The sequence below is a fragment of the Ictidomys tridecemlineatus genome, chromosome 13, assembly GCF_052094955.1.
Source record: "Ictidomys tridecemlineatus isolate mIctTri1 chromosome 13, mIctTri1.hap1, whole genome shotgun sequence".
NCBI lineage: Eukaryota > Metazoa > Chordata > Mammalia > Rodentia > Sciuridae > Ictidomys > Ictidomys tridecemlineatus.
In genome coordinates, this window is record NC_135489.1 from 91,030,541 (window position 1) to 91,056,863 (window position 26,323).

The 26,323-nt window shown below is 48.5% G+C and overlaps 1 protein-coding gene across 1 annotated transcript; it reads right to left on the reverse strand.

Moving 5' to 3' along the window:
- On the reverse strand, positions 1–26,323 carry Fbp2 (fructose-bisphosphatase 2). Its single transcript, XM_005334886.5, has 7 exons — positions 25,788–26,323; positions 20,933–21,095; positions 18,076–18,168; positions 14,230–14,370; positions 9,971–10,108; positions 3,860–3,979; positions 1–410 (listed from the first exon to the last, which is right to left on the reverse strand). The coding sequence occupies exons 1-7, from the start codon at positions 25,955–25,957 to the stop codon at positions 216–218; spliced, it is 1,020 nt and encodes a 339-aa protein (XP_005334943.1). The 5' UTR covers positions 25,958–26,323; the 3' UTR covers positions 1–215.

A 26,323-nucleotide genomic window follows, 5' to 3' on the forward strand; every position in this document is an offset into this window, starting at 1 on the left:
TTCCTTTCACAGGTCAGTTTTTATTTTCAGCCCTTTCTATGAACCACGGAATGCCCTGGGACTTCTGACCCTGCCTTTAGCAATGGGCTGTGGCTCTTCTGAATGTGACTGGTGGGTTTGCCTCTTTCTCATCACCACCATCTCCAAGTATCACTCCCAGGGTCCTCAGTGCAAGGTACAGGACACATAAAAGAGGGCTCATGAGGCCAGATTCACTACCTGCCTGCCTGGTTTTTCTGTACACAGGTGAGATATTCCTGCACATCATCTGGGGATCCCAAAATGAGGGGGACTCGTTGGTGGATACTCTCAGGCTTCACGTCCAGTACAGGCTGGGTGCCTGTGGTGGCCACGCCTCCTGCCTGCTCGATGATATAGGCCACGGGATTGCACTCATATAAGAGCCGGAGCTGTGGAGAAACAGACACGTTAGACAAGCTTTGCAAGCAGCCAGACATCCCAAGTCACATCCCTGAGTCTTAAGGAGGAATTTGAACCAATGAGCTTCTATGTAGCTCACCTCTGGCCAGGTGGCTGACCCGGGTATCCACCTATCTGGTGACCTTGGTGCCTATAAGAGACTTGTCTCTTGATTTGGAGATATAAGATTTAGGGCCCACTTCTTGCTCTCGGTGGCAAACTGATTGTGCGCATGTAGTTAGAAGCCTCTCCATGTGAGGACTTATAGCTGGTAAGATGTCAAGCTTGGGTGAATTTTAAGGTCACTTGAAAGTGCAAGGTGGCCTCTCTGCAGAAGATCACAGTGGCTGGGGCGGTACTGCAGGAACTCTGCATCTGGAGTGTAGATTAGATGGACAGCCTACTGGAGATCACACGGTCTTTTCTTTTGGAACCTGAACTAAGGGAAATTCTGTTGCTCACGCTCTGATAGCACCCTGCACCTCCCTCATCACAATGAAGTGTGCTGAACCCGACTGCTCCCCACACTGCCCAACCTGAGGGCAAGGATGGCCTCTGCCATGGCTAGTTATTGTGGCATCTCCATTCCCAGCAGTGCCTGATGCACAGAAAGTGCCCAAGCAGGCTACTGGCCGTCCTGCATGATGGTTCCCAGCTGGGGACAGAACTGGGGGTTAAAAGCAGCCTGCACCCTGCTTGCTAAGTTCTGCACAGGAACCTGGGGCTGAACTTATTTGGAGGAAGGTGTGCCTTCTACTCTGTCCACAGGCATCTTGAAAATTAGCTAGTTCCAACCTTGTGTCCCGTAAATAGATGGGGAATTGAATTGATTGAGGTTGAATCAAATGTCCTCTTTTGTTCCATTTCTGTGATTCTGTTGTGACCCCTAACCACCACTAGACACACACACACACACACACACACACACACACACACACACACACACACTCTGCATTAGATTCCAGGTGACGTTCTAGCTGGAAGCCCTGCTACCATGCCCCAACTCAGTGTCCTAATATCCTCTCCTTCCTTCTCCTCATTGATGCAAAATATGTAATTTACAAAAAAGAAGAAAAAGTTCATTTCTGTAATCAGCTTGCAAAATGTTGACCTGGCTCTCTGTAGCTTTTTTCTTCTTCATTCTTTTCTTCAAAGAAAAAAAACACTTTAAGAAATATGTCTTATGCTGATCATTATTGCTATTATCATTATCATTATCATTACTCCTTCAAAGGAGAGAAACAAAGTATTTTAGTCAGGACTGGAGGGCCAAGCATTCAAGAGACAGAAGGTTAAGACTTCAGAGGGCATATGCTGCCATTTTGGTCAAACAGTGCCCTTACCTTAGGCCTCTGCCCTTAGAGTAGAGGGCACTGACCTGGAGAAGCCCTGGTGCAGGTGGGTGCACCCAGTTGGGCCAGTTTTGTTCCTGATCAGGGACACTGGAGGCCATGTTGTCTCACAGACAGTCTATGCAGGGACACTCTTACCTTGGTGGCTTGTAGAGCTTGGCTTTTTCCTCCCCTTTCCTTTGAACTGGGGGGGGACTTGAGGGCAGGGGAAATTTGGGGTGTCAGACAAGAAAGTCTCAGACTTTCAACGCGCCTGTTGAGTCACATACTTAAAAATAAATAAATAAAGGCCCAGCATTGGCATGTAATGTACTTGTTTGGGAGCCAAATTAATTTTTCCCTGTCCTCAGATGCCTCTGTTGTAGTTGACCAGTCTTAAGAGCAAGAAATGCCCAGGACTTCATTACCTGTGGGCCACACAGTCTACTCATTTTCAGCAATTAAAATCTACATGGCTACACAGAGACAAGCACACATGAAAGAAACACATGTTCATGCGAGTGCACACACACGGACGTGATCTGAGAGAAACATGAAGATCTCAGAAAGATGAAACAGGGAGATCAAGAACCAATGGTGGGGACTGGGGTTGGGGCTCAGTGGAAGAGCGCTTGCCTAGCATGTGTGAGGCCCTGGGTTCGATCCTCAGCACCCAATATGAATAAAAAAATAAAGTAAAAAATCCATTGACAACTAAAACAAAAATTTTTTTTTAAAAAAAAGAACCAATGGTAGGGCTGGGTGTGGTGGCATGCACCTGTAATCCCAGCAGCTCTCTGAAGGCTGAGGCAGGAGGATCACGAGTTCAAAGCCAGCCTCTGCAAAAGTAAGGTGCTAAGCAACTCAGTGAGACCCTGTCTCTAAATTAAAATACAAAACAAGGCTGGGGATGTGGCTCAGTGGTCAAGCGCCCCTGAGTTCAATCCCTGGTACTAAAAAAAAAGAACAAATGGAGTGTCAGGGGTTGTGGCTCAGTGGTGAATGGTGAATACCTGCCTAGCACAGGTGAGGCCCTGGGTTTGATCTTCAGCACCACATAAAAATAAAATTACTGTGTCCATCTACAACTAAAAAAATTTATTTTAAAAAAAAAGAACCAATGGTCCCTCCAGTATGGCAATGGCCCTAGGGCAATGGGTATAGGTAAACACGGGGAATGACACGTGCTCACAGGACTCCTTCGTGTAACTCTGCGTGGGTATTTTCTGACTCATGTAGAATCATTTTAATAACCAGTAGTAATAACTCTTCATGCTCTCCCTCCTGGATCTGAATATGTGGCAAGAGTGGCTGTGTTTCAGAATTTCCGCATCTGCTGCTTGGTCTCGCTGCAGTTCTCTGTCCTTGGGCACCTCTCGTGCAGACTTCTCTGTGCCTCTGAGTTCAGCTAAACACTAAACACTCTCACAAAGAAAAATGCTCAATACACCGACCTGCACATTAAAATCTCAGTCTCACGTGCTACGCTGGATTTCTTACAATGGCTTTGAGTCTGGCATTCCACTCACTCCAACCTCAACGGCCAAACAGAATGGCACACAGGTGTGAGGCCAGCTGTTTGTGTGACAGAGGGAAATGTGCGTCTTCGTGTGATTGACCAGTTCCTGGTGATTTCTGTGACTTGCTAAAATTCAGAACCATTTCCACAGAAGGTTCTATTATAGATAAATTTGGACCAACAGATATGATTCTCACTGGGGAACGTATTTTCAAGATTGTATCATAAAATTCCAGCTACCCTCCTAGAAATACTGAGTGAGTTTGAGCCAAAATTTTTATTCTGAAGCCTGGGAGCTCTCTAAAAGTTTCTTGGGTAGACTTCAGGGCATCTGTGAACCCCCTAAAAGTGAATGTGAAGTGTGTGATTATGTGTACTTTTTCTGGGAAGCAGGTTGATGGGGTTCACTAGATTCTTTAAGGGGTCAACAATCGCCAAGTCAGCTGGCACTGCCACAGACCCGGCCTGTAGAAAGTGGGAGATGAACACAGGGGACTCACAGCAAATGACCCAGAGGCAGGCTGAGACACAGAAGCCCAGGAGCAGCACCAAGCCCTAGCAGTTCACTGACAGCACACAGGAGAGTTACCTTGCCCTTGGGGCTCTTCTGGTTGGCTGGGTACAGGAAGATCCCTCCATAGACCAGAGTTCGGTGCACATCGGCCACCATGGAACCCACATACCTGGCCCCATAGGGAGCACTGCCGTCCTGGAAGGCCGAAAGAGACAAGATCCAGAGGGTTTAGCAACTAGCCTGCCCCATTCCCAGGCCCTGAGTCCTGCTGGCACAGCTCGGCCACCCTTCCCTTAGCTTAGGGACAGAGGACTTAGGGAGACTGAGCACTTCAGTCATGGAGAGCCCTGCAAACCTCAGCCAATGACTGAACCCATTAAATGTAGGGCTACTTAAAGTAAGTGTCCTGCAGCAATCTTAACTGAACAGCTAACCTGAAGGAGCACCATCAGCCCTATTCATTCCCAATTCCCCACCAACAGGTTACACTTACTTCAGATGGAAAACATTTTTTTAATTGCATCTGTACTGAACATATATGGACTTTTTTCTTGGCATTATTCCCTAAACAATAACAGCATAATAACTATTTACATAGCATTTACATTATATTAGCTATCCTAAGTAATCTAGAGATTATGTAAACTATATGGAGGATGTGCATAGGTTAATGCAAATACCATGCTGTTTAATACAAGGGACTTGAGCATCCAAGGATTTTGGTATCTGAGGCGGGTCCTGGAATCAAACAGATGCTGAAGGACAACTGGATTTCCAACAACTGCTGTATGGTTGTTGACTCCCTATAGTTCATGGTACTTCCGGTTTCCAAGAACCAGATCTCCTTGAACAATGGCAATGATAACTTCTGTACTTCCTGCAAGCAGTCTTTCTCCACTGGACAAATCTTAAACACCTCTAGAAACTGTTTAAAGATACCGCCTAACAATGTATTTGTAAACCTCAATTTCATTATTGACATGTCATGAAAGGAACGTTCATGCAGAGAGAAGTAAGTCAAAGATCATGATTTTTCTCAAAGAAGCACATAACAGCAAAGCATGGCATGTGATTAAGTCCTTCCTTTGAGTGGATTTATTTCTTCCCATCCAGACTCCACCTACCATTTCTTTGATCTAAGGAGTCTCTGGCAGTGTCATGGGGCAGCCAATTCTCCATGAGGTGCCCAGGGTAGTCTCACACCTTGTGCACCCCAGCAAAGCTGGCGATCAACTCAGCAGGGTAGAAATGGTGAGTGATGCCAAGCTGCCTTCAAAACAAGTACTTGTCAAAGACAGACTTTAAAGACTTGAACACAAGCCAGAGTGAGTCCTGGGTCAAGGCTGCACTAGAAAACAGAAAGGGAACCGCTGTCGGGAATTTCCTGCGGATGGTTCTCACTGAATGCCTACATTAATCCTTTGAGTTAGGAGCTGCCAGGATCCATCGCTTCGCAGCCTGGAGACAGGCGCACAGAAAAGGAAGATCCTAGTGAAGCTTGGAGATAGTAGCCACATGGCAGCTTCTGTTTCTCTTTCCCAAAGTTATTTCCATCATCCTTTTTCTGCAAACAGAGTTCCACTGTGACCACACTACACTGTTCCATCAAGCATCTCCTCTTTTTCTGAGCACAGCGCAGACTCTGGAATAATTACAGTATTTACCTCTCCCATGCTGTGTGACTCAGGGCTCCTCCCCACCCCCACTCGCTGGACCCCTGTGGTCTGGACACTCAGTTACTTCCTGTCCTTCATTAGGAAGAAAGGGTCTAAACAACAGGACTGCCTCCAGATCAGCAACTACACCAGGCCAGACCAGAGGGCCATGTTTTCATATGCCGCCTTCTGGATTTACACCATGCAGTACAGTAGATGCAGGCCTCATGTGGACTTTTAATGTTTTTATTTATTTATTTATTTTTATTTATTTTTGGTACCAGGAATTGAACTCAGGGTGCTTAGTCACTGAGCTACATCCCTAATCCTTTTTATTCTTTATTTTGAGACCCAGTTTTGCTAAGTTGCTTAAGGCCTCACTAAATTCCTGAGACTAGCTTTGAACTTGGGATCCTCCCTAGCCATGGGATTAGAAGCATGTAGCACTGTGCCCAGCTTAATTTTAAATTTCAAATAATTAAAATAAAGAAAGATTAAATTTTGGTTCTTCAGTCAGATGAACCACATTCCAAGCCCACATGTGGCCAGTGGCCATTATAGTGGACAACATGGATACAGGATGTTTCTCTCATTGCAGAAAGGTGTTCTGGACATCACTGACCTGACGTCAATTATGAGATTCGAGAGCTTGAGCATCAGAGTCGGGATCTGCAGCCCCGGGTCTGCCTCCAAAGCCCACACACCCGACTTCTGTTCCCTTCAGATGCCTTGGCTTCCATCCAGTTGCAGTGCCAAATGGGGCTTCCTGGGTACACAGCCCTCCTTACTGCCCTGCCCTCTGTCCACAGTCTTAGGGGATCCCAGCACTGTATCAAGAACATCCCCTGTTTATCTAACGCCAGAATTTCTTCTTGTATCTATAGATGGAGCTTCTCGGATCCAAGGGTGTATTTCTGGGCTTCCTTCCAATCTCTTCTTATCAGAGTCAGAATTGGGCCTTCACAGGGCTTCTGGGCCCTCGGTCAAAACTGGCTTTGCATAGATAAGAAAAATCTCTCCCAGGACTCTCAGGCGTTGCCCTTGGGAATTATTAAGCATTCGTACAAGTTTCCTGATGCTAGCCTGCCGGGTCCTTCAGGGTCAGATCCAACTGATCTGTGGCCATAGGTCTGTGGAACTTTTAAAACAAGTGAAACCAAAATCTACAGAAAAAAACAATTCCTATGTTAGAGCCAGATTTATATTAAACCTACAACTCCATGTTAAGTGACAACCAGAGAATTTTAGAGCCTTCATTTATGTTAGGGAATTAGCTAACTTGCTTTGTTGTTTAGAATTTCTTTTATTAATAAGACTGGCAAAATGCTTAAATTAATACCAACATATTGATTCATATATTAGGCTTATAGGCTAATATTTTTACAACTTAAGTGATGACCAGACTTCCTGTTTTCTAAGAGTGACCAGAGAGCCCGGGGTGGGGGGGGAGGGCTTTCATTTGGCAACCTGGAGTTACTCCATGCAGACAGATTTTTAAGAAGGAAAAGGAGATTAAAACAACCTGCTTTTTAGATTGTCGCTACACAAGAGCCCCCTATTCAGTATACTGAGCACATGCACATGTCAGCCACACCATCCGTTCCAGCTAATCTCTTCTGTACTCAAGGAATATATGGCCCATTGTTTTAGTTTACTGCTTCTGCTCAGAATATCTAGATTAATTTTAAGATCTGGTGGAATATCTAAGACACTAAGGTAACACTTATTCACACTGGATGGAAATCCACTAATAAAATGGAACCTATACAAAGGGAATAGGTTGAACTGGAACAGAAGAGAATGGAAATAGAATAAATGCAATAAAGGAATGAATAGAATAGAATAGAATAGGTATTTCTGAGTCATAGAGAAACAGGAAACTTAACTTGATTGAGTTGTGTTTGTGTGTGTGTGTATATGCACGCGTGTGTGCATTTACATGTGTATACGTGTTCTAGATGTATAATACATTTCTTAAGAGTGATCACAGTTGAAAGTTTGAAGAATGCTGGCCTGCTAGACTCTGATTATTCCTTGGCATCTCTTGGAAAACTCTGCAGATGCTGATCTGCTTAAGGCACCTTCTCTGCTATGTAAAGCTGCAAAGTGCAACTTCATTCTAGAACTTGAGTGTCCTTCTAGCCTTGTCAAAATATTTAGGCTGGGCTGTGAGAAAGGATACAAGAGAAAAATTTTTGAAAGAGCAGAAAGTTTAATTTGGTTATTTTAAGTATCTCCTAGGGACTCCAACCTTACAGAAGAGTTCTTATTGGCACAATTTGTTTCTAGAAAAGGCTGGAACCCAAATCCCCCAGGACTCTTTCTACTGGGATAATGGACTATGTGCAGAGCTGGGAAAATCTCCCTGGGGAATCCTGAGCCAGGAGGATCCACCTTGACTCTCAAGTCCATGGAAATTCATGCGTTAAGGAAACTGGAGATGAGAACAAGGTGAAAAGAGAAAGGAGACTTCTTCTGCAAAACGGAATGATCAAAATAACACATGATCACTGCACGTAGCACAGTCAGACCACACAAAGAGAGTAAACTACCCTCTGTGTGTCCAAAACCACTATTAACAAGTTGGCTCATCTCTGAAGACTACGGACATACTCACTCACACATATACACATGTATGTATATAAATACATAAACATAGATGCTGTAAGATCACAGTGAGTTCTGTAACCCACACATTTCACTCAATATTTTGTAGGCACGTTCCACTATGAATAAATGAAGATGGGCTTGGCTTTGTTGCTGGGATTGTCTGGAACCAGGGGTGGAGTTCAGCACACCTTGTGCGGTTAAGCATGCTCTTTATACCGAGGCTCCATCCCTGGCTCTGGATTTACTGTATAATGAAGACCAGGTGCGTAGCACAGTATTTCACTGTGTGAACATCCATGATACCTTAACCAGCCCTTACCAAAGGATGCTTCAGTGTTCCTTCATTGACATCATAAACAATACAGTGATGGCATATCTTTGTACACTTATCTTTTTTATTTCTTTGACCGATGAGCTCCTTAGGATAAATTCCAAGGGGAATTCGGGATAGACTGCTGAGTCAGAAGATAGGAATATTTAATATTGAAACCATATGGCAAGACGGCCATTTGAGAAGCCTGCCACCTCCTGCTTTCTCTAACCATTTATAAGAGGCTTTTCTTCTCACACCCGAACTCTGTGCTAAGCAATATTCCAATCTTTGCCATTCTCGTGTGCGGACGTGAGGCAGCAGTGCTGTTTTAACTTGCATTTCTTTCTTCACCAGCCCCCTTCATGCGGACCAGTCACATGCACTTCCTCTGTGACTTGTGTGGTCATTGCCGGGGTTCCTGGCTGGGGACTCAACAGCATCCTATTGAGTTATAAAGCATCACCATGTAGCGAGACTATGCACTCACCAGTAGTCACATCAGCAGTAAGTAATGTCCCCTGGCTTGTGACTTATCCTCCTAAACGTTCATTTTGGGCAGAAGTTGCATTGGTTTAGTGGTAAATAGATCTCTTCTTCCACGTGTTCCCGAGGGGACAGTTTTTAGCCTTCAAGTGGAACCACTGTGAAGCCATCTTCAAGATTGGGCTCCAGGTGGAAGTACTGAGACTTCACCAACCCTCACAGGTCCTAGCTTGTTCCTTTTGCTTCGAGGCGTCTGACAGGTTTGGGTAAAGGAACAACATCCTACAAAGGAGCAGAACAGGAGACTGCACCTATGGGAATTATGCTTAATTAATTAAAAAGAGAGAGAAAGAAAACTCCCAAAGCCTCCACCTGAGTCAGCACAGGCATCCTTGAGAGAGTGCCACCTGCTACCATGAAGTCTGGGCTCTTGTCCTTGGATTCCATCTGCCTCCTGGGACGCCAGGCCTACATGTCACATCGTTGCTTTTCCACCCCACCCCCCAGGATTGGCAAGGAAGGACCCACCCCCAGATGGGTATCACTCTGCTTCCAACCTGGGCTCCGCCTCACACCTGGCCTGGGCGTTCCTCGATTCCAGCACACAGCTGTACCATAGATGTCCTTAATGGACTGTCCAGCTGGTCATCATCGGTGACATCCAGAGCTCAGGGATCAGGTGGAGAGCACAGCGCTGCCTGAGACTTGGGCTCAAGGCAAAGCTTGGCCAGTACAGCCTGCCAATGGGACTTTCAAGTGTAGTTATTCCGTCTAAAAGCAAAGATAGCTGAATAGCCACAACTTACAGGTGGTAGCTCAGCAAGTGAGTGCCTGGGAAGAGACTCTGGCCTGAACCTCTAAATACTGCCAATATGGCCCTGCTTTCTTTATAAACAACTGCTCCTGGAGAGACTCCACTGAGGAGTGTTCCTTTAATAGGTGAGTGTCATCGACAAACGAGACTGATTGCTTATGAAGCATGCAGAGTCCACCAGACTCACACAGACCAGAGCCACTAACAGTGGTGCCAACCTCTTTCACCAAGGCCCCCCAAAGCCCCATCCAAACAGGACCCCGTTGGGACAGCTGCTCCCTGCTCCAGGGGCCTCGGCTTCCCTCACTCACCTCGGGGAATTTCTTCTTCTGCACATACTCTGTGGTGGCAGCGTCAAAATACTTGGCATAGCCCTCGTTGAGGCTGTAAATCTTCCCTTTCTTCTTAATCCTGACATCCTTGTCCACAAGCACGAATTCCCCAAGAGCCTAGAGAGGTGATAAGAGACATCAGGGAAGAAGAGAGATACCAGGAAACAGAAGACAAGAGCGCAGCTCACCACCATCGGGGGCAGGAGGGGATGCGGGCCTACTGGGAGGACCCAGGGGTCAGCTGTGGGCACCCTAGAGCTGGCCTGTGGTGCTTTCATGAGTACTACAAAGAACAGCCATGAGATTGAGCCTGCCCAGGAAGCTCAAGCAGTAATAGACTAAGAGGTCAAACAATTCCAAGGGAACGCGGCCCCCGGCCTTCTCTCTCTACCTTGGTGTCTCTAACATCAGCTAATTTTCAAGGAGTCTCGTTGCATTTACCCGCAAGTTCTCATCCCTGGTTTAATGTCTGCAGGAAGATTTGAGCCACCAACAACGAGAGACAGAAGTTACAGACACAGGTAGGGGAGCAGCTTGGTGATAACCTGTGCTTTAGCCGTTCTGCTCGTCTTCATGAGTCTCTCTTGGAAACCATTAAAGGCTCCTAGTAACCCAAACACTTCTGTCTGAAGAAGGCCTTCCTTCCATTAGATCCTGCATTCACTCCGCATAAAGAAACAGGTAAGCACACATTCCAAGAGGCCTCAGAGTCACTAATAAGATGGTGCCCATGGCCCCACGAGTCCCCGTGGCCACCGGGGTCAATATCTGCAGGGCATCCCTCAGGCAGCTCCACCTAGCTCTGCCCCCATTGATCCCTGTGGAATGAGATCGTCCAGATGGAGATACCATCTTAAACGCTCACGTCTGAGGTGCTAGGAGGAAAACCAGGGCCTGGAAACCAGCCCATTTGGGTGCGTCTTGAGACTGAGAATGTGAAAAGCTGAAATGTAGCCCACAGCTGGCCGCTGGACTAGGGATGTCCAAGGAACATCGACTTCATTTGTAGAATAGAGAGACAAGGCCACACTGAGCCACCCCATGAGGCCGGGTTGTTTTCTGTCTTACTTATCTACAAAGAGCTCAGTAGACACAATTTTTTCTCCAAACCATGATGTTCATGAGTCAGGGGAGGAGCAGAGCAAGTGCTGCAGGAGGTGAACTTGCTTCTCTGCCCCTGGGCCTGGGGCTGGGGACTCTCGGGTCTCTGCCATGGTGTTCCCTAGTGTGGGGCAGATGTGTTTGTGAAGCCTCTCCACAACCAATTACTCACATGGCCTCAGAAGTACCGAGATACGAGAGCTCCTGACAGCAGGGCACCAGATCCTTGTCACCCTGACACGGGGTGATTTCTAAATGAATGCCCTGATGTGCAGTTTAGCCCCACAATTGAGAGTCTGGTTAAAATGTGGCTGTCCCTCTGTGCCTGAGCAACCTGGGTCCTCCAACACAATTAAATCGCCATCCCTGCAAATCCCCCCCCCATCAGACAGGCTCTGGCTGACCCAGGAGGGAATTCTGTCCCCTCAGGTTCCTACCTCAGTCACTGCTGACACTCTCCACAGCTCCTTCAAGTTCACACCCCCACAGTCCCAAAACTTCCTACACCAGGATTTTGCTTAAACGTCACTTTTAGAGAACTAAAAGTCAACACACTGTGGAGATGCGGGCACATCAACGTTTACAACAGTGCAGTTCACTGTAGCCCAGTCAAGGGACCAGCCCAGGTGCCCGTCAACAGGTGAATGGATGAAGAAACGGTGGTATCAATACACAACGAAATCTTACTCAGCCATGAAGAAAAATGAAACAATGGCATTTGCTGGTAAATGGCTAGAAGTGGAGAATATCATGCTAAGTGAAATAAGCCAGGCTCATCAGAAAGTCAAAGGTTGAATGTTTTCTCTCGTATACAGAAACTATCGCAAAATAAGGGAGAAAGTGACTGAGGAGGAGCCCATGAAAGAGAAGGGAGATCCGTGGAGTACAGGAAGGGGGTGGAGGGGCTGGGAAGAGGGATGGAAAGGGGGGATCTGTGGAGTGAATGGACCAGGTTATGTGATGGGCATTTATGAATAATCCACAGTGAGTTCCACCTTGATGTGCATCTAGAGAGCCCCCGTTTAAAAAATCAATCAATCAATAGAAGGAAGACCAGGAGAGGGCGGGGAACAGGGGGAGGGTAGAGGAGGAGGAAAGGAGAGGTGCTGGAGCACATTACATTCCACACGTGCGTGATTATGTCCAGGTGAGCTCCACGGATTGTGGATGATTATAATGCAAGAATGGTAACTGCTTTCGAGTTTCACTTCTAGCAGGGTGATGTGACCCGAAAGGTTTCGGGCTAATAAAGAGAGATGGGGAAAGATTACGGGGTTGTTTGTCTCTCCTTCTGACACGTAGACAAGCTTCCCTTCCCAAGCTGCGCCTTCTGTTGTGACTGGAGGCACAGAGCAGAGGCAAACGTGCCTCAGAGGCCTTCAGAACCTCTTCAGAATGCCTGGGGACTGCTCTGCCTGCAGCCAGCTTTTTTCAAGGTTCTGTCTGGCTTAGCACTGCTCCTGACGCCAGGGTCACCAGCATGACCCTGGGCAGGTCACCTGCTGTCACTCATACCCTGGGCCTCACTAGGAAGTGGGAGAGACTAATAGGAGCAGGGCCCCCGTGTATGTGCACCTGTGGGCATGAATGGCTTGGCAGGACTACCCACATTTCCCTGGCACTATCTGCAGCTGTTACTCCAGAGGCAACGTTATTGTCTGACGGTCATATTTGTATCCCACAGGATTTCTCAGGCTTTGCCTGCTTCTTTGAAAATAAAGGGAAATTTGGGCATTGATAAACGGACACAGCAAGGGCCTGGTGTAATGAGTCTATTTATGTAGGTGACTGGGCTTCCACACTGCAAACCCTGTGCTACTAGCTAACTCTATTCTGTTTAGAACTGTGACAGCTCCCTCCTTCCACACAAACGCACTGACAGGAGAGCTCCACCAGGGCTGGAGTGTTTGTGTGATGAGTGCTGTATCACTGCTGCCCGGAACAGTACTTGGGACATAGTAGATGCTCAGTAAGCACTTGTAAGCCTGAATTAAACTGAAGTGCTGAACTTTCCCCTGAGCGAATGCTGCAGGCTTTGAAATGGCCTTTAGTCAAAACTGCTTTGTTCTCCACAAGACCTGGTGGTATCTGGCAAAGCAGTTCATAAGTGACGGGCAAAGCATCCAGAATTTAAAGAAAACGTTTTACAATTTAGAAACAGGTTTGCAAAATTTCTCCTTAGCATTTTTAAGTACACATGCTGTGAAGGCTGAGCCTTATTTTTTAAGCTCTCCTTCCGGTATCCAGCTATTTCTTCCCCCAGTGAGGCTCGCTCTGTGACACCGTTCATCTGCCCAGAGGTTCCCCTCTTCCTCTTCTGTCACTGAGCATTTTCTCAGTGTGCAAAGTGTGGAGAAGAACAGAACCTGATAGAAGAGTATTCTACCAGTCGCTCCCACCACGGGGAAGCACGCGCACGTCAGTAGAGTCCTCCAAGCCTGTGCTGCCCACTGCAGTCGCCCCTGGTCACCTGTGGCTATTGACATGAACAGAATGAAATAAAATGTAAAAAGCCCACTTCCCAGTCACCCTGGCCACGCCTCCAGGGTCAGCAGTTACAGGAAGCTGGTGGCACCTGTCCTGGGCAGCTCAGGTGACAGAGTCTGTTGGATGGTGCCGTCCAAGAATCCATGACTCACTCAGTCTGGAAACTTGGTCCTCAGGGACAGTGTCCCAGGAACCGGAGGGTGTACACACTCTTGGAAAATAAACTCCTTTGGAAAAGCCAGACAAAAGGAGCTCGAAATGTTTTCATCATAAAGAAATAATCCATGTTTTGGGGAACGGACGTGTTTGATCTGATTTCAACATGACACGAAAAACCACATGGTGCCCCACAAGCAGGTACAACTTGTATGTTTTTATGAATCAGCTTGAAATAAATTAATAACAAAAAGAAGAAGAAGAAAGGAAGCTCCTTGGGGAGTCGATCCACCTGATTGTACAGGACCCCCCACGGATGCCTGGCGTGCACGGGGGTCCTTACTGCTTTTCACGGTGATCTCAGGTCTCCAAACTAGGCTCCCTGACCCCCAAAACAAGGATCGGGAAAGACCAGGGAATTCTCCCAGGGGAGGGAATTCAAAGACAGACCCACGATGTCCCCACACACAGAGGCCTCGGTGTTTGGTACTCACGGGGTCCAGCATGAAGAGGTCCACACCTTGCCCAGTGGAAAGTGCCACCAGAGTGGCGCTGCCGTACAGCGCGTAGCCTGCGGCCACGATGTTGCGGCCAGGCTGCAGGGCGTCCTTTTCTGAGGGCTCCCCCTCTGTGGTCTGGAGAAGAGAAAAACGAAACGTACCATCTTGTGGTCACCTGAGGGCACCCTACACCGGGGATCCAGGCTTCTGATCTCTCAGAGCAACAGCAGAAGCGCATTCTCACGTTGGAACCTGAGAACCTGCCTCACCTGCTCTCTGCTGACCTCCAGTCCCCTCCACCCATGAACATCCCCAAGTCCCCTCCCTGGGGAGGCAGATTGGAAACTGGCCCTCCTGTCTCCACAAGCTCAGCCACCTCATGAATACACTTCATCCTTTGCAGAAATCCTCTGTGCAGCAGGATAACAGGCTTGGTGGAGTAACAATTTCCAGCAGGTGTATCCGGAGGAAATGAGCCGCCAGGTTGGTGCCCAGTTCCCACTGAACCACTCTATTAAATGATAGCCAACAGCCATCTCGCAAAGCATTCTCCACTCGCTTTCTCCCTGACTTCCAAGCCTAGGTGTCTACATTCGGCCAGGGACAGCCCTCCGGGATGCTAAGGCCACATCCCTCTGCACTGTCCTGAGCCATGCTTCTAAACCATAATGACAACCAAGACCACTGAGCTCTGGTTCTGTGCAGTACCTTCTTCCACAGTTTTGCCAGCCCTCTGAGATAGCAAGCGGGTGACGGACGGGAAACCTGAGCAATTAGACAACTCGTCCAACATCAGGAAGCCATGGAGCTAGAATATCCTGGTGGAGGTGAACCTAGAAGCCCTGTAAACTAGAATGTTCCAAACCCAGCCTTTTGACCACACAGATTGGTGACATAAACATTCAGTGCTGAGTCTCAGAAAATGCCAGCATATTTTCATAAATGTGCTTGACATCTGATTCTTCTTCAGAAATATTATATCAGAGGGAATTCCAGGTTATTTGGGTTTGCCTGTAAAGCCTGTGCTTTATTTAAATTTGAAGGCAGAAATCTCTGTTCAAGTTGGCCTAAACTCAGGGGTTGGTAGCCTATAATGTGATAAGAACATTCCTCTTTGTTTTCAGACCAGTTGGCCTTAGGAAGAGATTAAAAGCTTCCAGGAGGGAGTCAGAGGGAAGTCAGCCACTTCAACTCCCGTGCCGTCATTTGGTGTGCGTTCAGCCAAACCAATTACCTTCTCTGTGCTCCTACTTTGCCTCAGTCAAAAAGCGGCAATGATATCTGCACCTGCCTCCCGGGCAGAGGTGAGGACCAGCCCAGGGCTGAGAGCCCCAGAGACGAGCTCAGCCAAAAAGGACACTGAGGTTCAAAGCCACCCAAAGATACCACCAGCGTCTTTCTTCAGAATTGCATGGACATGACACCGCTTCTTGCTCTTTGGAGACAATCTTCTCTCCTCGCTTCAGTTTGGCTTAACCCTTCAGCTTTCCCAGACATCAAAGTACCTATGTCATTCCCTCCTGTCTCCCCCAGCAAAAGTCTCCTTCTCCCTCTGCATAAGAAAGAGAGAGACAGAGACCAACAGGGAAAGCAGAGCCCCCTGCAGTCTTGTTCTGTGCAAGCTGGTGGGGCCTCCATTCTGTCCCAAGCATCAGCAGGAGCCCACATGGTCACACTAATGTGAGTATCTGTAGCCCACTCATCGGGCCAGTGACCTGGGCCACAGCTAACCCTCCACCGGGCTTGCGATCTGGAAGAGACACTCATGGGAAGCTCATGACAGCCACATCCCCTTCTCCACGGGTTTCAGTCACTCACAGTCAGCTGTGGTCTGAAAATGTCATCACGGCTCCAAGATCCAGGCTCACCCCAAGCAGGTAATCATTCTCCTGGCGTCCAATGGAAGGTCAGCCGTAGCCTGACCCTATATCAGAATGCTTATGCCATTCACCTCATTTCCTGTCCCATGGGCATGGGGTCATCTCACATCACCACAAGAAGGATGAGCACAGAAATTAGACGACCCCAGAGAATGAGACTGCATCGACATAACTCTGCCACTGTTACCTTGTTCAATTTTATCATTAATTATTGTTGTAATATCTTCCTGTACCTAGCTCGTAAACTTCATTGTAGTCATGTCTAGAAAGGGTCTGGTACGACCCCCAACTACAGGCATCCCCAGATGTCTTAGAACGTGTCCCCAGAGGGTGAGGGGGAATGACTCTGCAGAACCATTACATAACTGGTGCCAAGTTGGTGGTACAGAAAGCAGAGGCATCTCCACAGGTGGGATCATAGACGGTTAAGTGGAAAATGAGTGTTTGCAGCCAGAGAGATCAGTCTCCAGAACCAGTTCCAGGGCAGGTCACCCACTAAAAGGCCATGATGCTCCCAAGCACCCGTGGTCTCCTTCTGCCTGAGTGCTGCAGGGGATGAGGCCCAGCCTTCATGGCTACAGCAAGAACTAAACTCCAGTAAGGCCCCGCCAAGTGCTCAATATGGATGACGTGGTCTGGTGTGAAGTTCCTGGTCACGCAGGATGGTCACAAACCAACCTCTGAGATCCTCTCTGTTGCTACGTTTATGGGGTAGGCAGAGCAGCCCCCAAAGATATCCTAATCCCCAGAACCTGCAGATATGTTGCCCTACGTAGCTAAAAAGGATGTGGCAGATCTAAGATGGGTTTAAAATAGGGAGACTTTCCTGGGTTGTCCCGATTTGATTTGCACAATCAAATGAAATGGCCTCCAAACAGCACATAACTTCCTGCAGCTAGAGGCAGGGGAGACGAGGAGAAGGTGGGGGGGGGGCTTCCAGAGAGCAACATGGCCTTGGCCAACCTTTGCTGGCTTTGAAAATAAAGAGGTCACCAGCCAAAGAACAGAGGCAGCCTCCAGGGGCTCAAAAGCACCCCCAGTCATCGCCCTGCAGAGGGAGAAGACCTCCATCCCACAGAATGGAACCCAATTCCTTCCATAGCCTAAAGGAGTGGGGAAGCAAATACTCTCCACCCCTAGTCCCCAGCCTCGTAGTAAAAGGTCAGACTGGCTGTCACCTTGACTTTGGATTTACCAGACCCTACGCAGAGAACCCGGCCAAGCCTGCTCAACTTCTGATCTACAGAGCTGGGAGACCAGCAATGGGAGAAGTTTTAAGTCTCTAAATATGTGGTATATTGTCAGGGCAATGACAGAAAACTAATATGGTAGGGTTGGGATGCACAAAGAAGAAAGAGAGGGTGCACCTCGAACCTAACATGGTGAGCATCTCTTATCCAAGTCTAAAATCTAAAATCCTCCAAAATGTGAAACCTTTTGAGGGCCAACAAGATATCATGTGTGGAAAATTCCATTCCTGAACTCCCGTGACAGACCTCAACCAGAACAGTACACAAAAGCCCTGTGCGTGATCACACTGAGGCCCTGTGTACAGGGCGTACATGAAGCAGAAGGAAACTTGGTGTTCAGATTGGGGTCTCATCCCCAAAATACCTCCTTATACAAACGCAAATATTCCAGAATCTAAAAAAAAACAAATCTGAAATCTGAAACACGTCTGGTCCAAGGCATTTGGATAACAGGCCATCAAATGCACCACATCTGACATTTGTGTTCCGCCCAGACCTTCAGAGCAAGGTGACTCCCAGGAAGGCTGGGAGGGAGGCAGAAGAAGAGCCATGTGAGGAGCCTGAGGCAGAGAGAGCGCCCAGTGTGCCTTGAACGGTGTGCCTGGTTAGTGGGGAGATGAAAGTGAAGACTCCAGACTCAAAGCTCTCGGCCAGGAACCTTCTGGAAACCGCCCCAGGGAGGAAGCAGGAGAAGTCAGCCATCTACCCACCTTTCTATAGATGGCAAATATGGTCCCGATGGAGGCCAGGCAGTCGATGTTGGAAGATCCATCCAGGGGGTCAAAGCAGACGACGTACTTCCCCTAAATCACAGAGGGAAGAGACCCCCATCAGCATGTCCCAGGCCTCTAAGTCAGGGCTGGGTGTGGCAGACGAGTCTACACCAAAAAAGGGATGGAGAGCCACGGGCGTATCCTCATCAAAGATGCCATTACTTGTGGAGGACAGAGGGGACCTGCGTGACTCCCACAGCTCATGCCAACTCTGCCCTACACAGATTTAAGGGGCACACAGCCCAGGACAGCCCACCCACCCCAAATGGCTCTCTTTCTGCTTGCTCCTAGCTTGCCCTCCCCTCCCATCTGGGTCCCCAGGGCTAAGAAGTGGCTACGATGTGACAGGAATCCAGGCTTGAAACTGCCCCTTGCAAGAGAAGAGCGGAACATGACCTGCTGCCTGGTTTCCCAGGGCCATCTCCACTCACGTCCACAGAAAGGGCAGTTCTGGGATCACACTTTCCAGGTCTCTCTTTCTGTTTTGTTTATCTGGCATCACTTTTGACAAAAGAGTTCAGAAAAACCTCCAGACAACATTCCCATAGCCTCTGGGTCTGTCCTACTGGTGGATAGGCCCAGATCCATCAGGAGAATAAAAATGGATACAGTGCACCTGTCCCAGGTACAGACCAGAAGATAGAATGAGCGAATGGGGTCCTGAGAGCCAGGGTCCCCCACTCTGCCGTCACAGTGGCCCCAGTCAACATTCCAAACAAGGAGAGCCCTCGATATGTCGTACAGGCCTCCCAGGTGCACAGCACCGAGAGCCCTTAGTGACAGGTTTGGGTCTCTGGCTAATTAAACATCAGTCACAAAACATCAAATAAAATAGGAGTCATTTCTCCCTCCAGTCAGATGAGATTCCCTGCCTTTCTGATGAGTAGTGTCCTAGCTTCATTAGAGCTTCCCTTATCTTTTCTTTTCTTGTTCAGCCACAGGGAGAGGAGACAAGGACGATTCATAAGCCTGGAACTCCCCGGGCCTCCCTGGGAGTGATCCTGCCTCTCCCACTTACTCACACACTCAAGAGATAATTGCTGAAAACATCCAAGGAGGTGGGTTTGGGGGCAGGATCATCAGCAGGCACCAATTCGTGCCCTGTGTTCCCCACATTCCAGTGGAAAACAGAACCTTTTTACGCACATTCATGGGGGTATTATGGTTTGGACCACAAAGTGTCCCTCAAAAAGATCATGTGCTAATGCAGGAATGTTCAGAGGTAAAATGATTTGATTATGAGAACTATAGCCTCATAAGCAGGTTATTCCACTTGATGGATTAATAATTTGAATGGGCTACTGGGTGGTAACTGTGGGTAGGTGGGGTGCGGCTAGAGGTAGTCGTTTACTGGGGATGTGCCCTTGAGGATCAAATCTTGTCCTCTGGTCTCTCTCTCTCTCTCTCTCTCCCTCTCTCTACCCCGTGCCTGGCCACCATCAACTGAGCAGCTTTCCTTCACCAGGCCCTTCTGCCATTAATGTTCTACACACAGCAATGGATTCATCTGACCTTGGACTGAACCTCTGAAACCATGAGCCAAAATAAACTTCTATTCCTCTAAGTTGTTCTTGCCATGGATTGTGGTCGCAGTGACAAAAAGTTGACTAACAGGTGTGGTAAGTGTTCCAAAGAAAATCTAAGCAGGGTCAGGGTTATAGAGTGGGCAAGGAGACAATGTTTCATGAGGAATATTCAGTGAAGAAATACAGGCACATGGAAGACAGAGATCAGCAAGTGCTCCTGGCCTGGACAGCAGGTATGCAGAACTTTCCAGAACTAGCGTGTAGACCCATGGAGCTCAAGCCAACTGGGGAAGACAATGGCAGATTAGACTGGAGAGTAAAACAAAGGTTATATTCATTGATATTGAATATTACAAATAATAGGTGTGAGCTTAATTTATGTGAGACAAAAGCAAAAGTTGCATATAACTGTACAATACTTGGCATGCAGTGTTTAATAAATTTGGCTTTCCTTATCTGCTCTATATTCTGTCCTTCCTGCTCATCATAAAGAAACAGCCCCTCATTACCAGTGCCTAATGTATAAAACCAGGGCCAATAGTCCCAGCATCTATCTTATATTACTACACGGAAGCAGAGCATTGGTTGAGATTTTGGGCCACGAGAAAACCTCACTAATAAATGCGAACCAAGTGACCCAGACCGTCTCCAGCCAGGCCCGGTGCTAACCAACCGTACCATCACATTAAGGCGAGAGCACAGGGTCTGTATGACTTATTTTCTGGGTTAGTCTAATAGTTTGTCAGGCACCAAAACAGCTCTGCTGAAACCATCACCCTATGAGGAATCGTGGGGTTGAGGGCAGAGAGGAGAAGCAAGGTAAGGAGGAACCACAGGCTGTACTGTACGGCGCTTCCCAGAAGGAAGAAAACTTCCCCCAATGTAACCTCTGCTTTTTACTGGACTCTACAAGTTCAAGTCCCCAAGGGTACCCTGCTGTCACCCCCCTGCTAAGGCACATCAGGAAATCACCCTTATTTATCTCACAGCCCTATTACGGAGGCTTATTTCACCAGGCAGCCTAGGATTTCCAAGGGCTGGGGATGTGGCTCCGTGGTAGAGCACTTGCCTGACATGCCTGAGGCCCTGGGTTCGATATCCAGCACCACGAAAGAAAGAGAAAAAAGAAAAGCAACCTGCAACCTTAATTCTGCTAAACAGTTGCTAAGAAATAGAAGAAAATCCCTGCAACTGAAGAGGCGGGAGAAGCCTCCCGCCCAGCGGCGCCCTCTACCCGTCAGCGGGGCCCAGTGCCCGGCCGCACGCACCCGCCTCTCCTTGGCCGTGATGATGGCGTCCTTATTCTCCTCGGAGACCAGGACGCACGTGCTGTAGGACGACTGAAGCATGTTGATCACCAGGGAGTTGGACAACACGTCCAGCTTCTTCACCTCGTCTCCAGTCACATTCACGCTGCCTGCGATGCCGTACCTAAGAGGACAAGAGGCCGACTGAGGTCACTGAGGGAGCACGGATGGCAGCAGAGAACCCCCCAGCCAGAGCCAGCGCGCCCCCCACTTCCTCGCATCTCTGCGGCCTCAGGTCCTACACACTCAGGAGCACACGACGCCTCGTGGCAGCGCCTCTCAGCCTTGCCTCCTTTGCATCTTGGGGACATGGTCATGTTTCCTTGGTCTCCCCAGGAGACAACCTGGGCTCAGCACCAGGGGGTGGGGAGGATGGGGGAGCCCCAGAGTCAGGCACAGTGCCATACTCCAGGCCTCCAAGAAGTCAGGGCTTGGCTTCCGGCACTGAAACTCCACGACTCGGGGTGATCCTCCACTAGCTCCTCCTGGGTTGGAATAAAATGGCCCTGTGGGAGCTACTTGAACTAAGGAGGAAATCTGGGGACAGACTTACTTAATTTAATTTGCTTCCCAGGACTATCCCAAGCACTACAAGAAAGATCACTGCTATGAAAATCTATCTAGGGGCCCTGGGGGCAGCTCAGTGGTAGAGCACTTGCCTAGCAGGTAGGAGGCTCACAATTGCATCCCATCACCACCAAAAAAGAAAAAAAAAAAAGTCTATCTCAGGGCTTTGGTTTTAGAGTATTAAAAGGCAAAGCTCTCCCCACTCCTGCCCTCTCCCCTCTAAGCAAAAGAAGTCTTTCTGAAATGCCAGGCACATCACTCCCCTCACCCAGAGGCAAAGACAAGAGCCCATGGGAGAGTCAGGCACACAGAAGATCTGTTCCCACACTGGCGTGGCCTCCTGTCCCTCTTGTCTCCTTTCAGCCAGTCTCTGCCTCCTCTGGAACCCACTAGGCATGCAGCTGCCCTGGCCAACTGACAAGTGGCCTGGCTGCCCCCCTCACCTTAGCATAGCCCTCCAGGAGCCACATGGCTGTCACCCAGTTCCAGCCTTGACCCACAGCTCATTTCTCAGCGAGGCTTTCCCTGACCACCAGCTAAACCAGCAGCTCCCAACCCCAACATCTTTATTGATTTCTTCCTCTCCTTAGCCCTGACCACCATCTAGCATTGGTTTAATTAATTTAGAATGCATTTTTTTTTTCTCTGTTTGGATGGCAGCTGTTCTTAGTCTGGCCACCCGCCCACCACTGCAGTGAGTCACATGCTGCATGGATTGCTGGCCTTCCACCAGCCTCAAATGTCCTGTGGCCTCAGCCCCAGCAAGCCTCTGCCCTTTCACCTCTGCTCCTGGTGCGAGCCACATGGCAATGCCGACTGCCCAGCCTCCTGACACCCTCCAGGAGACCTCCTGGTTCTCTGACGAGTCCCCGCCAGACAATAGCATATCCTGTCATTCTCCCACAGCAGCTCAGTCTGTTCCTGGGACACCCTCCCTGCTGGATTATCTGCTTGCTGGGACAAGAACCGTGCCTTGCTCTCTGGTTTTCCGCCATGCGCAGCACAGAGGAGATGGCAAGAAAGCAATGTTTCTTCTCATCCTTACTTTAATTCCATTTATGTGTGAAAAAAATCCTCAGGTGGTCCTAAGAGGCAGCCAGAGTTGAGAACCACTGATTACCCTAAGCCAGGAACAAACGCATCACCCGCCCTCCTGCCTGACTGAGAACCTCTCTCCCTTCCACGCACCCCGACCGCCACTCATCACTGGATGTTTGCTAGGATAAGGCAGCTGGCAGTCTGACCAGAAACCCTGACTTCCTGGTTCAAGACAAAAGCAAGCAAAAGAAATAACAGCAAAAATCAAAATAGGTGATTTTTGCATGGGCATTTAAAGGGATCACATGCCCAATCCTCTTGTTTAATATGGACTATTGAGCTGCTGTTGTGGCATGAACAGCTGGAGCATCCAAGGCCTGTGTGGGCAGAGGTGAGAAGCAGGCTCTGCCTGTCCTGTGCTTTACAACCTGCCCTGTGCACCCTCCCTCCATGCCCTGTGCAACACCTCTCCTTCCAGAAAGAGGAAGAATTCACAACCATCCCTGTTTCAACTTAGGTCAGGCATGAACAGTACCTTCCAACCCACAGGGCAGTATCTTTTAGCATTTTAACTAGCTCTGAAGCTCACTGACAACTTCTAAATGGGATGTTCTACAATGTGGGCACAAAAAGTCAAGGAGAGACTTCTAGGATAGCACTTCAGCACCCTCCTTTACATAGTAAAGAGAGGAGAAAATATAAAGGGGAAAAATAATAACCTCTAATAACTTATCAATTGCATTGATGGATCCTGTGCCTAGAAATGTCTTCCCAAGGGGGAAGCAAAGGAATGAGGGGCTTGAGTTCCCCTGAGTGGGACAGTGGAAGGAACGTGGCCCAGTCTTACAGGCATTAGTATGGCTGCTCTTCTAACAGGGGGTAAGGTTTCTGCTTTAGGTCCTCTGAGATGCTGCCATTGTAGGGACCCAGGCCCTTCGTCATAGCAGCAAAAAAAAAATCATGGCATCCTGACGCTTTTTCTAGGGCTACGCCTGCCACCTAGTGGTCAATTGACTACATAAGCTAGCTGGCAAATTTCTCCAGGTCTGCACTGGCAACCTGCTGGAGCGTTTAGGAAGCATTTACTATGGGGCTGGCACTGTAGAAATCTTCAGCACATGGACCTACCAACCCTTATCACAAGCCTATGAGTTAGGGGCAATTAGTGTCCTCTCCGTTTTACAAGCGAAGAAACTGAGCTCCAACAAGAGAAAACCACTGCCTGTGATTACATGGTAGCAAAAGCCAAGTTAAATAATCATCCTGATTCTCCAGTTCCTAGGATCAGTTTGTCTTGACACTAAACTACCAGCAAGCAGATAAATAAGAACTCAGCCAAGGCAGCCTCAGACTGGCAGAGTCCTGCAGTGAAGAGGAACCCCACTAGTGTGGACAAATAGTGTCACTGAGGTGGGGTGTCACTGAGGGCATCGCTCGAGTATAGCAAGCAGGGCTTGTGTGTGGGGAGAGACAAAGGTGCTATCCAGTGTCATTCAGGAGGGTCCATCACCTGGCAGCAGCAGGACAGGGGACCTCACGTTTGAGAAGGCCTTTAGAGGAAGAGGTTGGCCATTATTGCCAAATGAGATGATAATGCAGTTATAGTGACTCACAGGGGAAAACAAATGGATCCTAATGTTTCTTTAAGTAGGGTCCTATTACTGGGTCCCAAATCCTTACATAAATAAAGTCTGTTATAATCTTATCATAATTGCATCTTGTAATATAATGCTATTGTTGTAGGGACAGACAGGCAAGGTACCGAAGATAGCAGGAAACAGTTTTATTTGGCTGCAGCCAGGTTCAGAGGGCACAGCTTTTGCTGTAATCAATCAATCCCCTGAACCCCAAGTTCAGATTTTATACTCAGCATGTCAGGGGAGGGACTCACAAGTTCACCGTCTGCAGAAGTTTACATAAAGCAGCTTTTTCTTTCACTGTTCTGGGCAAGTTAACCCTTTAAGGATAGCACCTGAGAAGGGGAGAGCTTCTCCTCCCCTTTCTTCCCTCCCCTGCCAGCTGTTACCATGGAGCCCAGTTGGTAACTTCTCTCATCTTAGAAATGTAGTCATCTCTGTGAAGTGAAGCTCAAGGCCAGGGTCCTTGCTTACACATTTCTACAAACTGCTATACTGGATACATGTTTGTGAAAAACTAGTAAGGGGGTGTCCAGCACCTGGAGTGCTGATTTCTTCCTGGCCAGAGGCCAACTAAAACAGGGCAACACAAAACTAGGAAGTTAATCTACATTGAACTCTTTTGTGGAGACTCTTCTGCTAACAGTCCTAAAATCAGCCATGGTGAAGATTTCTGGAGAAGCCCAGTTAAGACTTTCTGTGGAAGAGGGGGGGGGTGCCACTACATTATCACACTTCTTTCATCTTAAAATTTCTACATTATTAAGAAGAAATATTTGAAATAATTAGACTTTGTTAGCTTTTCATTTGGGGTTTGCTCTCACCCCCAAAAAAGCAGGTCCTTCAACTTCTAAGAAGACCTCTCCTGGAATCATGACAAAGAAAACGAAGCCCCAACAAAAGATGGTTTCTTTTCATCAAAGATTTGCATTGGACATCTGGCCATGACCCTCAGCAGCCTTAGCATGAACTTGGCCTCATTCTGCACTTGGAAAAAATCCTTAGCAAGAACCAAGGGAAGAGAACCCCTCAGTCACCTCCCAGGCCAAGCACCCCCCCACCTTCCTGCACGCCAAGTGGAGACAAAGACAGAGAGTCACAGAGAAGACATTTGAAAACATTGCCTGCAAAGACTCCTTCTATGGTGAGGGGAGAGGCGAAGGACGGGGAGCTGTGGAGTTTTCTATTTTGTGAATGATTTCTAGCTCCTGGCTATCCACGAGGGTCACGACAAACCCTCAGATCTGCAAATGATGTGGAGAGCTGTTTCAGGCTGCCTGTGAGAATTCCCTTCTACAGACACAAGTCCTGAGAATTCAATGTGCTCTGCAGCAAGCCCCTGCCTGCTTTATTGTTGTAAATAGTAACTGGAGAGATTTTATCTATTTTTCCCTGCAGGGCCTCAGAGTCCTTCGTTCCTTTGTTGAAACACTTTAAAGCCTCCTTTAACAAAGCATGCAATTTGATACACAGCTTCCTTCTGGAGCACATGAAGCAAGCAAAACCCGGTTTCCAGCCCAGGCACCTGCAGGACGGCACCCACTGGCCCGCTCCGCGCATGCGCCCCGACTCACAGGTGGGCCAGGCCGGCCTTGCGCACGGCCGAGGAGATGGCCTTGATGGCGGTGAGCATGGAGTTCAGCAGCTGGGTGAGCTCCCCGGTGCCTTTGGCCTGCCGCCCCCTTTCCATCACGTAGCGGGTCAGGGTGAGCATGTCGGTTTCGAAGGGGCTTCTGTCCGTCATGGTGGCCGAGGATGCTTCCCACCTTCCTCCCTGCGGTCTCTGGCTTACCCCGAGGGGCTGCAGCTCTGCAGTGTGGAAGCTGATGCGGAACCCGCGGTGGCCGTGCCAGGACCTTTAAGGCAAAGGGCCCTGACCCACGTGACAGAAATGACTGGACAAGCCCTCAAGGAAACCTCTTGGCCTCCCTGGTGGCAACAGCTGCCAAAGCGCCACATGCAAGCTGTAAATAGAACTGGGCTGCGCGGAAACCCAGGCCGCTTCCCTTCCCGAGCTCCCCTCTTCCAAGATCCTTAGATGCAACCATATAGTAATGGGAGTGGGGTGAGATCCAGCTAATCAAGAATGACCCATCAAAGCCTCTTATTC

Coding starts and splice junctions, on each gene's coding strand:
- Fbp2 (XM_005334886.5), bottom strand. CDS start 25,957: ATGACGGACAGAAGCCCCTTCGAAACCGACATGCTCACCCTGACCCGC. Junction 14,371..18,075: donor TATTTGCCATCTATAGAAAG/GTGGGTAGATGG, acceptor TCTCTTCTCCAG/ACCACAGAGGGGGAGCCCTC. Junction 10,109..14,229: donor ACCTCTTCATGCTGGACCCC/GTGAGTACCAAA, acceptor TCACCTCTCTAG/GCTCTTGGGGAATTCGTGCT.